Source organism: Tamandua tetradactyla, chromosome 11 (genome assembly GCF_023851605.1).
Source record: "Tamandua tetradactyla isolate mTamTet1 chromosome 11, mTamTet1.pri, whole genome shotgun sequence".
Lineage (NCBI taxonomy): Eukaryota > Metazoa > Chordata > Mammalia > Pilosa > Myrmecophagidae > Tamandua > Tamandua tetradactyla.
Window position 1 is genome coordinate 35992342 of NC_135337.1, and position 14837 is coordinate 36007178.

At 35.2% G+C, this 14837-nt stretch overlaps 1 protein-coding gene across 3 annotated transcripts in view; it reads right to left on the reverse strand.

Annotated features, from left to right (window-relative positions):
* The window catches only part of PKN2 (protein kinase N2), a 158265-nt gene that overhangs the window by 25542 nt on the left and 117886 nt on the right, over nt 1–14837 (reverse strand). For all 3 annotated transcript variants that reach the window (XM_077120365.1, XM_077120364.1, XM_077120363.1), the window contains 4 exons: nt 14586–14771; nt 13526–13635; nt 406–549; nt 20–95 (listed from right to left, as the gene is read on the reverse strand). In XM_077120365.1, the coding sequence (XP_076976480.1) occupies nt 20–95; nt 406–549; nt 13526–13635; nt 14586–14771 (516 nt within the window). The remainder of the gene's footprint in view (nt 1–19; nt 96–405; nt 550–13525; nt 13636–14585; nt 14772–14837) is intronic.

The window sequence follows — 14837 nt, forward strand, 5'->3', positions numbered from 1 at the left end:
TTTGATTATTAATAATCACCTTGCTGTTTTGAAAAAATTTTCTTTTGCCTTTGGAGTTTTGGTCTTCTTTCAATAACTGGATTAAAAAAGGTAACCTGCAGTGAAGAAAATTAGGTTGACATGAAAATAGCACTGGATTTACAGTTCATGAAATTCACTAAACTTATAGGATTTCAAAGGTTAAAGGAATCTTAGATATAATTTAGTCAATTCCCCTCATTTTCTAGCTGAGAAAATAGACCTAGAGAGATAAATGGTTTGTCTCAAGGTCAAATATCTACTCAGTGGCAGAGTAGAGCCAAGAATTCAATTCATCTGTCTCTCAGACTAAGATTTCTACATCATACTGTCTAATAGTGTAATTTCAATTGTAGTTGTACACACTTAATAAAATACATTTATTACCTCTGCAAATAAAGTACCCTGTGGTTCCAAATAGAGACACATGCCATGGCGCTGGTTGTCTAAAAAATCTTCTAACCTTAGAAATTTTACAGCACACAGAGATCGCCAATCACGCCAATAAACTGAAATTTCCAATTCACGTGACTAGGATAATAAAACAGAAAGGAATTACTGGATACAAACTTGAATAGAACACCACAAAAAATATAAAATACAGCAAACAATTATAACATACAAAAATAACACTACTTTAAAAAGCATTTTGTAATGTTTCTTGGTTGTATGTCACTTTAACAAAGTTAGACATTTTAACTCAAAGGAAGAAATTTATGTTCAGACAGCCTCCAGCTAAGGTATTTCTTTTACATAAAGAATACATAACTGAGAACAATCCAGATGAATGACAACAGAAACTTTCCCAATCACAGATTCAATCACTTAGATTACCCTCCTCCATATAGCATTGCTTACTGTGCTACTGCTAAAAGACCCCTGGTGCTTGCCTCACAGTGAAGAGACAACTGACAGAATGGAAGAAAATATCTGGAAACCATATATCTGATAAGGATTTAAGATCCAGAATATACAAAGAACTACAACTCAACAACAAGAACAAAACGACAAACAACTCAAAAAATGGGCCTAGGATATGAACACACATTTCTCCAAAGATGATATTCAAATAGCTATTAAGTATACAAAAAGATGCTCCACATCTTTAGCCATGTGTATCAAAACTACAATGAAATACAACTTCACAACCACCAGGATGGGTTTTGTTAAAACAATATGTAAAATAAGTGTTGGTAAGGATGTGGAGAAACAGGAATCTCCAAACATTGTTGGTGGGAATGTAAAATGGTGAAGCCTCTGTGGAAAAACAGTATGGCAGTTCCTCAGAAAAGTAAACAGAATTGCCAAAAGACCTGTCAATTCCATTCCTAGTTATATGCCCCAAAGAATCGAAAGCAGCTACACAGCAGACATTTGTATACAAAGGTTCATCACAGCATTATTCACTACAGCCAAGAGGTGGAAGCAATCCAAGTGTTCATCAACAGATGCATGGATAAACAAAATGTGGTACACCCATACAATGGAATATAATTCAACTGTAAAACAAACAAAAAAGTGAAGTACTAGTCTATGTAACAATATGGATGAATACTGAAGACGTTAAGTAAAATAAGCCAGACTCAAAAAACAAATATTGTATGATTTCTCTTATATGAAATTCTTAGGATAAGCAAATTCAGAGGTAGAAAGCAGAATAATGGTTACCAAGGGTGGTGAGAGGGAAGAATCAGGAGTTTTGCTCAATGAGTGTGAGTTTTGGTTTAGGATGATGAAAACAGTATGGGTATAGTGGTGAAGTTACACAGTATTTTCAATGTACTTAATTTCAAAGAATTTTCCACTTAAAATGGTTTAAATGATTATATTATATATATTTTATCACACTTAAAAATAAATAATTTCAAAAAAACAACAACAGCATCCATTACGACCTTCTTACTTTCTTGTTAAACTGTTGAGCCACGGAGAGGTTTGTGACAATAACATTTATTCATCACTTACTACATGTCATACACTGTGCTAAGCAATTAAAAAATATTAGGCCATTTAATCCTTAAAAGAATACCACTGGAGGGCGGGCCACGATGGCTCAGCAGGACCCGGGTTCGATTTCCAGTGCCTGCCCATGTAAAAAAAAAAAAAAAATAAGGAATACCACTGGATATAAGGACCAGTGATGGCGTGATGGCAGGGGTCGGTTAAGGGAGGTAGGACAAGTGAAATTCATAGAAAGTTTTATAGAGAGAGATGTTTATTATATAATGACTTTATAATGTCAAAAATGAGCAAATTAGCAAGAAATTGAAGGCCCCCAAACCAGGACAAGTTGAAAATATTTTATTATATCCACATGAGAGTATATTTCTGTTGTCATTAAAAATGATGTTTATATGAGGAAACATATTTCAAGTTTCAACAACCAGTTAATAAATGCATTTGCAGAACAGTTCATAAGTTGGAGTCAAGCAATAAACTGACCTCTACAAATTTGTTGTACTTGATAAACACTTCAATTAAAAGTCTGAGACTTCTCTGTTATTTTGTTTTTCAGGATTTTTGCAGATCATCCACAAAAAGAGATAAATGTTTTTTTCTTTTAGGCTTGACAGAGGGATATATGACTTCTTTGATGTAACTTTCAATTTATGAAAATCTTTATGCATCTTATTATGTAAGCTCCTACCACACAGAATTAAAACATCTTTTGATTTTAAATAAATATTTCATTCAAATTAGTGGTATAAGTGGAAACAGTGGTTTTGATAAATAAACTGAACCGTAGTAAGGATTGGTAATTTCAACTGCATTGTTTCAGACTAAGGGGAGGAGATCTACTTTCTCATATCTTCTTCCACTGTCTTAAGGAAGACTTGTTATGGATTAGGCAGACGCAAGAAGTACAAGTGTTGGGACTAGAATGAATACTTGGTAAAAATTTCTCATACTCTCACACTGCTAAAATGGTAAAATTATGGCTTACTCTGGATGAGAGAAGCTCTAACACTTCATTTGCTGTTTATTCTAGCCACTCTGGCAAAAAATATTCAGTTCTCTCTTTCCTCTCCCTCTTTATTCCATGTTTCAAACTGAAGTATGTAAAGATCTGAGATTTGAGACAGAAGGTCACCTCACTGACCTCTAACCTAGGCCATAAAGCCTAATGTATCATTCCCGAAATTTTACACTGAGGTTTTAGATATAAAGCCCTTTGCCTTTTGTTACTTTGCATCATTCCCTGACAGCATAACGTGACTGTGATCTAGAGGAAGATTAAGATATTTTATGGTAATATCCCATAATAGTGTGTAATAGTACCCAAATCCCACTTTAACCTCCAACACCAGGGTAGTGGGCATAAAGCAGGTATATATAAAGGGATATAGCATTAAAAAAAAAGTGACAGAGAAAGACTGAAGTGTCTATACTAAGGAGATGACATTAATATTTAGAATTTAAACTGCAAATGTGGTTGCTGGTTTGTTAGCAATTTTCCAGATGAAGCATTCAGATTAAGGTAAAAACATGCTTATAGATGATTTCAAACTGTAGGATGGGATTTCAAACCCATCAACAAAAAGCTGAGGAGCATGATTTGAGTAAGGCACTGATTGTCAGTACTAGCAGAATTTCTCAAATTGTGTTCCATTTTGTCTAACTATGAATGTGAAAACAGGATCAAAGAAAACACTGGTGGACCTAAGGAATCTGTGTGGCTTATATGAAGTCTCTTCAAGATGTAAAAGCAACAGAGAAAGGTAAGAGAAACTGAAAGAAATTGTAGGACAGACAGTAAAAAACTTAAGAATGTATTGCAATTTTAAAAGTTGAGTACATCTAGCAAAAAAGGAATTGAAGCACATGGGTGGTGATTCCAAACTGTTTGCCAAGGAGCCCTGGAGTACTGTGGAATATTTTAAATTTTAAAAGGTAATATAATGACATCTCTTGGACATGATGAGAACTACTATGTCAAGATACTGCAGTTTTAACACTGTAATGGGACACATTTTAAAAAACTGAAATCATATCTTTGTTACACTAGGTTTCCAATGGTAATAAAAGCAAGTACATGAAAATCAATGAAGAACAGATGAGAGTGCAGTGTTCAATCTGATTTTAAGGTCTGAAAAGTTGTATAGTGCACAATGGGCTGACACGTCCTATTAGTAAGCAACTGGTTATATAAGACTGAAATACAACGATTTTTTATTCCAATGTTTGCACATTTTTAAACTTTCTTTTATTTTTTGGCATGGGGAGGTACCCAGAATTGAACCCGGGTCTCCAGCATGGCAGAATTTTTTTTATGGCTACTGTTTGGTTAGGCATAGGTAATAAATTTAACTACTTTTTAATAACAGAACTGTAAGGTGTTTTATTTTGCTTTTTTTTTGGCCTAGGGACACACTGTGAAAAAATTACTAGGACACTGAGTGCACTGTGAATCAAGAACGTTTGGAAACTTTTGATAGAAGAAAATGAGAGGTAGGCCCCACTGCTGAAAAGGGGCAATTAACAAGCTTTCTACTGCTACTCAATGAGGGAAAACTACCCAAAGCCTGGAAAAACTCAAAAGCTGAGAATAGGTGAATAAATACGGTACCTGGCAGATATCATATTTATTAGTCTTCAAAAGGCTTCTGAAGACAGCACAAATTTGGGAAACAAATCAGTTAAGGTCCTAGCAGCAAGTAGAGTTTAAAAACCTGGCTAAATATGGAGTTGTGAATAAGGTTAAAGAATCAACAAGGAATGGTTAGTACCTGTGGATGAGCAATGGTAGAAATCTATTATCATACCCAGTTCTGAAAGGGCAAGAGGCAAAAGTTACCAAAATGCACTAAGGATTGAATTTTGAAAAAAGGACTCTTCAACTGGAGCTGCAGCCATGTATGAACACTGCTGTTAAAACCAAGACAAGGACCTCTGATCTCCTGACAGTACCTCCCATTGGAAGCCAGAGTGTAATGATTCAAGTTCACAGCCACTAGCCTCCAGGGGAAAGAATAAAGACAGTGAAGACGGGTATTGGAATCTACTGGGGGCAAACAGAAAATAATCAAATAAAGGCTTCAAAATCTCTTTAAAAGTAGAAGGAAAAAGACAAGCTCACAGAAAATAATACACAAAAGAAGAGAAAATCAGAGGATCAAGCCAAGAAGTTCAAGTAGCAAGTGGAGGGGAGGAAATCACCAAAAAATAAGTCAAGAAAATTTCCCAGATCTGAAGCACCCGAAGTTTCAAACTTAAGGTGCTGATGGTACTCACCACAAAAACTAAAAACACCCACTCTAAAACATACCATTGTGAAATTTCAAGACCCTGGAAGAAAGATAAAATCTTACAACCTATCAGAGAGAAAAAGCAGACTAACAGAATATTAGAAATCAGAGAGACAAAGAATTCTCAACCATAACACTGGAGCTAGAAAATAATCATTTATTCTTCCGTCTCTTCGAAGTGCTAGAGCAGCCATGCTTCAAACACTGGGGTGAAGGTTCTACCCTCTCCAAGCGTACAGATGGTGGTCAGGCTCTCTGCAGTCCCTGGGGAATACACCTCACCTCCAAAAAAACCAGGGTGGTGGCCAGATTCTCTGTGATCTCTGGAGCACAGACTCTGATCTCTGAGAACACTGGGGTGGTAGCACTCTTTCTGAATAACAGGATCAAAGGCCCAACCTCCTCAAGTGTGGGAACACTCACTCTTTCCTCACACATGGGTAAGCCTACTTTCTTGGCCTGATAAGATGTTTTCAGTCTAGACCTTAGCTTCTATGCTCCTGCCCTTGAACTGATGTGTTTGTTCAATCTTGTCCTTTTATTCCAGGCTTGTAGTGGTTTCTTTCATATAGAGCTCACAAAAAATTGTCGGTTTTCCATGTAGTTCATAGGAGTCCAAAAGTCAGACAAATGAGCTTCCAACAGATCCTTCCTGGATAGTTGCATTTTCAATTCTGACTTTCATTGAAATGGCTGACTGGATCCATGCTCAATTAAGCCCTCCTATGGAGCATTTCTCTTCGCAAACTCACCTTCTGGAAGTTCAGAATTTTCTAAACCCTCGTTTCTGATTTCTTTGTGCCCAGGAGGTCAGCTCTCAACTTATCCCTTTCCTCTCACATTTTACTATTAGCTGCAAGGAGAAACCAGGTTGCACTTTCCACGCTTAGTACAGAAATCTCCTCAGCTAAATATACAGGTTTATCACTCTCAAATGCTGTCTTCCATTCAGTATCAGTACTTAATTTTACCATGTTCTCTGCCACTATAAAACAAGGATCACCTTTATTCCATTTTCTAATAACACATTTGTCATTTTCTTCTAAGGCCTCATCAGAAATGCCTTTAGCATTCACACTTCTACCAACTGCTTCTTTGAAGCAATCTACACTCCTTCTCTCCAGCACCTGCCCATTAACCAATTCCAAAGCTGTTTCCACATTTTTTTTGTATTTGCAATAGTAGTACACATTCCCAGTACCTTGATTTGTTTTGGTTTTGCTAGGCTGCTCCAAGCAAATATCAGGAAATGGGTTTCTTATACAATGGAATTTATTAGCTTACAATTTTGAGGCTGTGAAAATATTCAAGTCAAGATGATGTTTTCTCTCTGAAGATCAGCTGCTGGTGATCCTTGGCTCCTCTGCTACATGGTATAGCACATGACAATATCTGTTGGTATCCCCTTTCTCTTCCAGGTTTCACTGATTTTAGCTTCTTGCTTCTGTGGCTTTCTTTCTCTTTCTCTGTATTCATTCCATTTATAAAGGACTCCAATAATAGGATTAAATCCTATTGTAAACTCATCAAAAGGTCCTACTTATAATGGGTTCACACCCAGAGAAATGGATTAGCTTTAAGAAAACATTTTTCTGGGGTACATAAAGTTCCTAACCATCATATACAATAACCTGGATACAAGGAAAACCTCCTAGCCATTCAGTTTCTCTCTAACATTTTAAGTATACTTAGAAGAAGAATAATTGTGTCTCAAGTTTCATTTGATCATATTCTTCAAAAAATCCTATAATTCTTTAAATAGGCTTGTAAATCAAAGAAAATTACATTCAACTAATAAATTCTCTATTACCTAAAATGCTCTTTCATTACAGTCAACTTCATAGCCAAATATCATCAAAGCCCAAGGATAAAGAAGAAACTAATATCACTGAGTGGATATAATGTGCCAGGTACTATAAGGGGTATTATATATTACTGCAGTTTTTTTTTTTTTTTTTTTTGAGTATCATTTTTTTTTAATTTTTTTTTTATTAATTAAAAAAGAATTAACAAAACAATTAGAAATCATTCCAATCTACATGTACAATCAGTAATTCTTAATAACATCACATAGTTGCATATTCATCATTTCTTAGTACATTTGCATCAATTTAGAAAAAGAAATAAAAAGACAACAGAATAAGAATTAAAACAATAATAGAAAGAAAAAAAAACAAAAAAAACAAAAACAAAAAACCTATACCTCACATGCAGCTTCATTCAGTGTTTTAATATAATTGCATTACAATTGGGTAGTATTGTGCTGTCCATTTCTGAGTTTTTATATCCAGTCCCGTTGTACAGTCTGTATCCCTTCATCTCCAATTATCCCTTCTCTTTTTTTTTTTTTTTTAATTAACGGAAAAAAAGAAATTAACCCAACATTTAGAGATCATACCATTCTACACATGCAATCATTAATTCTTAACATCATCACATAGATGCATGATCATCATTTCTTAGTACATTTGCATTGGTTTAGAAGAACTAGCAACATAACCGAAAAAGATATAGAATGTTAATATAGAGAAAAAAATAAAAGTAATAATAGTAAAATCAAAACAAAACAAAACAAAAACCTATAGCTCAGATGCAGCTTCATTCAGTGTTTTAACATGATTACTTTACAATTAGGTATTATTGTGCTGTCCATTTTTGAGTTTTTGTATCTAGTCCTGTTGCACAGTCTGTATCCCTTCAGCTTCAATTACCCATTGTCTTACCCTGTTTCTAACTCCTGCTGAACTCTGTTACCAATGACATATTTCAAGTTTATTCTCGAATGTCCGTTCACATCAGTGGGACCATACAGTATTTGTCCTTTAGTTTTTGGCTGGATTCACTCAGCATAATATTCTCTAGGTCCATCCATGTTATTACATGGTTCATAAGTTTATCTTGTCTTAAAGCTGAATCCATTCTGCCATTCTATGTCTTTTGATTGGGAAATTCAGTCCATTAACTTTTAGTGTTATTACTGTTTGGATAATATTTTCCTCTACCATTTTGGCTTTTGTATTATATATATCATATCTGATTTTCCTTCTTTCTACACTTTACTCCATACCTCTCTCTTCTGTCTTTTCGGTTCTGACTCTAGTGCTCCCTTTAGTATTTCTTGCAGAGCTGGTCTCTTGGTCACAAATTCTCTCAGTGACTTTTTGTCTATAAATGTTTTAATTTCTCCTTCATTTTTGAAGGACAATTTTGCTGGATATAGGAGTCTTGGTTGGCAGTTTTTCTCTTTTAGTGATTTAAATATATCATCCCACTGTCTTCTAGCTTCCATGGTTTCTGCTGAGAAATCTACACATAGTCTTATTGGGTTTCCCTTGTATGTGACAGATTGTTTTTCTCTTGCTGCTTTCAAGATCCTCTCTTTCTCTTTGACCTCTGACATTCTAACTAGTAAATGTCTTGGAGAACGCCTATTTGGGTCTATTCTCTTTGGGGTGCGCTGCACTTCTTGGATCTGTATATTTAGGTCTTTCATAAGAGTTGGGAAATTTTCAGTGATCATTTCTTCCATTAGTTTTTCTCCTCCTTTTCCCTTCTCTTCTCCTTCTGGGACACCCACAACACGTATATTTGTGCGCTTCATATTGTCATTCAGTTCCCTGATTCCCTGCTCAAGTTTTTCTATTCTTTTCCCTATAGTTTCTGTTTCTTTTTGGAATTCAGTTGTTCCATCCTCCAGTTCACTAATTGTAGCTTCTGTCTCTTTAGATCTACCATTGTAGGTATCCACTGTTTTTTCCATTTTTTCTTCTTTGTCCTTCACTCCCACAAGTTCTGTGATTTGTTTTTTCAGATTTTCTATTTCTTCTTTTTGTTCAGCCCATATCTTCTTCATGTCCTCCCTCAGTTTATTGATTTGGTTTTTGAAGAGTTTTTCCATTTCTGTTCGTATATTCAGCATTAGTTGTCTCAGCTCCTGTATCTCATTTGAACTATTGGTTTGTTCCTTTGATTGGGCCATATCTTCAATTTTCCGAGCGTCATCCATTATTTTCTGCTGGTGTCTGGGCATTTGATCAGATCTCCCTGGGTGTGGGACCCAGCTGGTTGAAAGGTTTTTCTGTGGAATCTCTGGGCTCTGTTTTTCTTTTCCTGTCCAGTAGGTGGCGCTCGTGGCGGTCGTTTGTCTGCGGGGCAGTCGGCCCGGGAAACCGCGCGTGGAGGCGGGGGTCGCTGGCCGTGGCTTGGGGGAGTGCCGGTCCAAATTGCCCAGCTGGCCCGAGACGCCAAGCGTGATGGGAGGGCCCCGCTATCCAATGTTCCCAGTCAGACCGGGGAGCCACGTGCGTGGAGGGGACCCCAGACGCCAGCCACCCCAGCCGGGAAAACGTGCACCCCTCGGGTATCTCACAGCAGTGGATTCTCCCTACCCGTTCAGCCGTTCCAGAATGGGGTACGCTGTCTTTTTTGGTCTCTGTCGTGACTCCGGGAGCTGTTTTGTATTGTTTCTGTTTCTTTAGTTGCTTTTCTGGAGGAGGAACTAAGACCCGCGCGTCTTACTAAGCCGCCATCTTCTCCGGAAGTCTATTACTGCAGTTTTTGTTCCTAGCATTCCTTTGGAGAGTATATTCTTATCCCCATTTTAGATAAGGTCAAAGGAACAATCCATTGTAAGACTATATATAACCTGCACACTATCAGATAACTAATAAGTAGTAGCTTCAAAATCAATGTTATAGCAAACCTATCATCCACATTAAAAATGAGTAGAAATTTAAAGATATTTATGGTCATAAGTATCTAAATATTTATTCATACCATTTAGAATGGAAACTAAAATATAGCAAGATATAAAGACTATGTCTAAATACACTAAAAACCTCAATTGTATTTCTCTTTCCAGTAGACTTGACTGAAATATATAAGTCAAATCTATAACAAATGCCAATGCTAATTTTCTCTGTGCCCTGAAGGAGAAAATGAGAGATGAAAAAATTTACAAGAATAACCTTTACCGGATATAAGAGTTCCCTTTAAGTCTCTCATACAAGCTCCTTGTGGGACCTTACTGAAAGAGAACTTACTATTTCCTATAGAAGTTTATTTCATTTATTAACACTGTAATTTTCCCTTGTGTTAAATGAAATTTGCCATCTACCGACTTTTAATTTGTCTTCCACAGCCACAAAGGATATAGCCAATCCTTTCTACACATTTCTACAGAAATGTGTAGAATGTAGGTTACAGCTTGCCTCTTCATTGAGCATTTGGCACACACTGCTACTTGATCAGTATACTCTCCTCTGAAAACCAGGACCCACCTGAGGAAACTCTAGGAAACCTCCTTAACACTGAGCTCCAGAAAGTCACTACTTTTGATTAGAGTTGACACACAAATCGAAACTTTAATACTATCCCTAGTAAAATTATTTTTTTAGCATATTCCTTTTAACTTCTAACAGTAATCAAATCTTTTTGTTAAATCTCTTTTTTTAATAGGCTTAAAATCCCATTTTCCTTCAACTGTTTAATATGTAATCAGATTTTCACCATCTCACCATTCTGCCAATTCTTCACTGGATAATCTGATAAAATGAATGTTTTAGGTATGCTCTAATCTAATTCAAAGTTTTCAATCTCTTTTTGGCAACTGTTCTTTCTTTTTCTGTCTGTTAGATACTGTATAAGACTTGATTATTCCCCTTTGTTTTCTTTCTTTATAAACTCTTTCCCATTACTGACTAGGAACTCTTCTATTTGCTTTTATAGTAGATGGTATTTATTTCTATCAGGCCATTTAACATCGGTAAATCAGATTATGTTGACTCCCCTATTAAGAGCCCCTCAACGGTCTTCCAATTCATAGTCTATAAAGTCCCTAATAATCTGGCATCTACCTACCTTTGCTATTTTACTTCACATTGCTCTTCTCCTGTCTCACTATTTTTCTGAACACAGTGAGTTTTCTCTTACCTAAAAGGGGTTGCACACTTTATCTCCTCTGCTGGAATTATTCTTTCCCTGGATCTTTGCAAATCTGGTAACTGTTCGCCCATCAGTTCTCAATCAAATGTAACCCCCTCAAAGAAGCTTTCCTAATTATTCTATCTAAAATAGACTCCCCATTCCTGATAAATCACTCTATTTGTTTCCTTTATTGCACTTGTTGATTTTTTTACTTGTTTATTGTTTATCTGCTTTCATTACAATATAGGTTCCATAAGTATAGCGACTTTATCTCTTCTGATCAATAATTACCAGCATCTTGAACAGCGCTTGGCACAGAATAAAAAAGCAGTGATTATTCAGCTTAATAGTTACATTACAGCAATATATTATCTCTGTAAACCTAACACCTTGTAAAATGCCTATAAATGCTCAATAAATATTGGTGGAATCAAAGTATCAATCTTATTCACTTGGATGGCTCTATGACTGCAGATGACCTCTAAATCCATTTAACCAGCCCTGACCCCACGCCTTTATTTATTTATTTATTTTTATTAATTAAAAAAATTAACTAACACAACATTTAGAAATCATTCCATTCTACATATGCAATCAGTAATTCTTAATATCATCACATAGATGCCCACGCCTTTATTTAAATGCTTGAAAAAAAAAACAAAAAAAAAACAACTAAACTAAACTGAACCCACTGTTTTTCATATTAATCATTTCTAACTTTTGGAATCATTTTGTCATACTGACTTTTCCTTCACTTTACACATATCTCCTTTTTTCTATTCCTACTGTCATATTTTAGTTCAAGCTCTCATCATCTTATAGCCATACCCTGAGGGTAGCCTCCAACCAATTTATAAGCCTTTAGTCTGCTCTCCCTCAAATTCAACCTTCATACAAATTTCAAGATCAATTTTTTAAAATAAGTCTCCTGCCATCCTTACTACCAACAGGTTTAAACAGCTTAGCCTAGCACCCAAGGTCTCAATTTTTTTATAATTGAAATAATCAAAATAGAAGTATATTTTGGAAATGAGATGGTGGACACTCAAAGACAGTTTTAGATATAATGGTAAAGAGTCTACAACTAATCAGATATATAATGCAAAGCCACTCAGATTTCACTGAACTGAAACCTAAATTTTTTGAGGGGAACCTTGAGAAACTTTAATTATATTGCTCATTGCTAATCTACCCTCTGGAACAGGTAAATATCAATGGGTATTTACTGATTGAATGAATGAATGATTTAATGACTAAATGAATATGATCCTAAACCAGAGAATGAATGACAAGATAAAAGTAGTATTTTATAAGGTCAGTCTAGAACTCAGACAGCCAACATGTTAAAATCAGCCAACATGAATCAAGCTCTTACCACTAGTTTAAGATTTTTACATGGATTAATCCTCACATCTCAGTAAGGTAGACAGTATTAAAAATAAAGAAACTGGTACACAAAAAAAGCTAAGCGTTTTGCTCAAATATATTCAATGTTTAAGTGACAGAACCAGTATCTCTACCAAGGAAAGCAATGATAAGGACATGAAATAGGATGCTGGCTGTGAGTACAGAAAAAGATAAACTGGAAAATACTTTAAAAGTAGGAGCTAAAGCGGTGATTGCAAAAATATTCTCAGAGATCACATCATCATTAAGCACTGTGAATCTGCTTTCACTAAATACATGTAATTTTTAAAATGACAAATGTACCATCAACCTGAAAATTAAATGATAAACAGCCTAATTTCTTTCTTACCTTTTTTTATTTTTTGGGGTAAAATTATGATTAAATTTAAATATTCCCCCCCCACAATCCAGTGGATGGATTAGCATCTAAAATAAAAAGGGCATAGTTATATATGTGAATCTACTGTGGGTCATGATAACATCTTCTGGATTTTACAGCCACAGATTGGACCCTAGTAAGTCACACTACTGATGAAAGCCCATGGAACAAAAAGTGGGCTAAATCCAGCTTTGAGAAAACAACCTACAATGATGGGTCAGAAGAATCACCTTAGTCATTAGATACTGTGTTACCAAAATAAACAAATATATTTCAGAATTGGCTCTTACGTGGATTTCAACCTTAAGATTAACATAAACTATACATCTTCAAAACACTAACCAAATGAAAGCCACAGCAGCAAACTGATATTTACCTGTTATCTTAAGGTAGATATATGAATAACTCATCAGAAGATATATGTCAAAGATATCTAATTTATTTTGTTAAGAATTAAACTTCTTAAAGAATGATTTCTAAAAAATAAAACTTACATTCAAAATGAATTATAAATACAATGAATATTCAGGTTAAAAGTTTCTTATCTTACCCTGTCTAGTTCCAGTGTAAATTTCTGGTCCCATGACTGATTGGAAATGGGTTTCCAGCTAGTTTGACCAACCACAGTATTATCTAGCTTCAAAACAGCACAAACATCATCTGTAATTAAAATTTATAAATTGGCTTAAAAATTTTAAAGTACTACTGTTTAATAGAAACAAAAGTCTTACGACTCTTTGAAAATAAAAGATTTTTGCAATCAACATTGAAGCTTTTGAATCTCAAACGGCTAGGCTTATTCAAACATAAATAGTAACTACCTATTTTGTTTATATTAGAAAGTGAATGAAATAACTAAGGAGTGACAAGCAGCTGTTTCCCATGTTATGTAGTATATATGTATCAAGACCAGTCATTCACATTTTTCCCTCTAGAATGGCAATGTATAGAGCTTGCTGCCTTAAACAACTCTATTTTCACATTTTCCCCAAAACCTCCTTCACACACAGGAAAGCACAGACATCTCACCTCTGTATTCTGAACTAGAATTGTCAAGTGCCTTCCCCTCTCTTACACATTATATCATAGTTTACAATAATAATTCTACTTTAGTAAGTCCTCAAAGTGTTTCATGACCCTCTTGCAATTCATTGGCACACCTGCCCCATGTCAGTTTTTTACTAGGATATGGGCTACTATACCAGTAAACATTTTTGGTAGAGTGACTAGTGCTGCTATTATCAAAATTTCAGAGATAGTTTGGAAGTGTAACAAAACTATTCAAAGAATTAAGATGTGCTCAGAAAAGAAGTATAAGTTTCATAGCCTCAATGAGACCTTAGCTTGACACAAAGACAGATGCTCAACATTTCAGAAAATTTAAATTATGACATCCAATTTTCTAATATATATTTGATAAAGTAAATTTTGTTGTTTATTGTTTTCTCACTATTATAGCTTCAAATATTGTAAAATGAAATTATGTAAAGCATAACTTTAAAGTTTTTGTCCAACGATGACTTCCCATTGTTCTGTGTCCCCATTGCTAAGTCTCTTCTATGGGCCTTTAAATTTGCTATACAATGGAAAAAAAAATCTGGTTACTGAACTGGACAAGTCATCGGCTTTTAGGAGATTTCGACTACTTCCACTTTTACTTTTACTTGTTCTACTCATGAATGATGATCTGGTTTCACTTGGACTCCAACCAGGTAGTGCAACTGATGTTGCTTTTGACCGTCCAGGGACGTTTTCTAGGATATCCTGGCAGCCCATAAGACGAACTTCCAAAGTACCTGTTGGCATAAACAAATACCAAATAAGTACTTCAATTCTTAATTTATAATTCTAACTTCAATTTA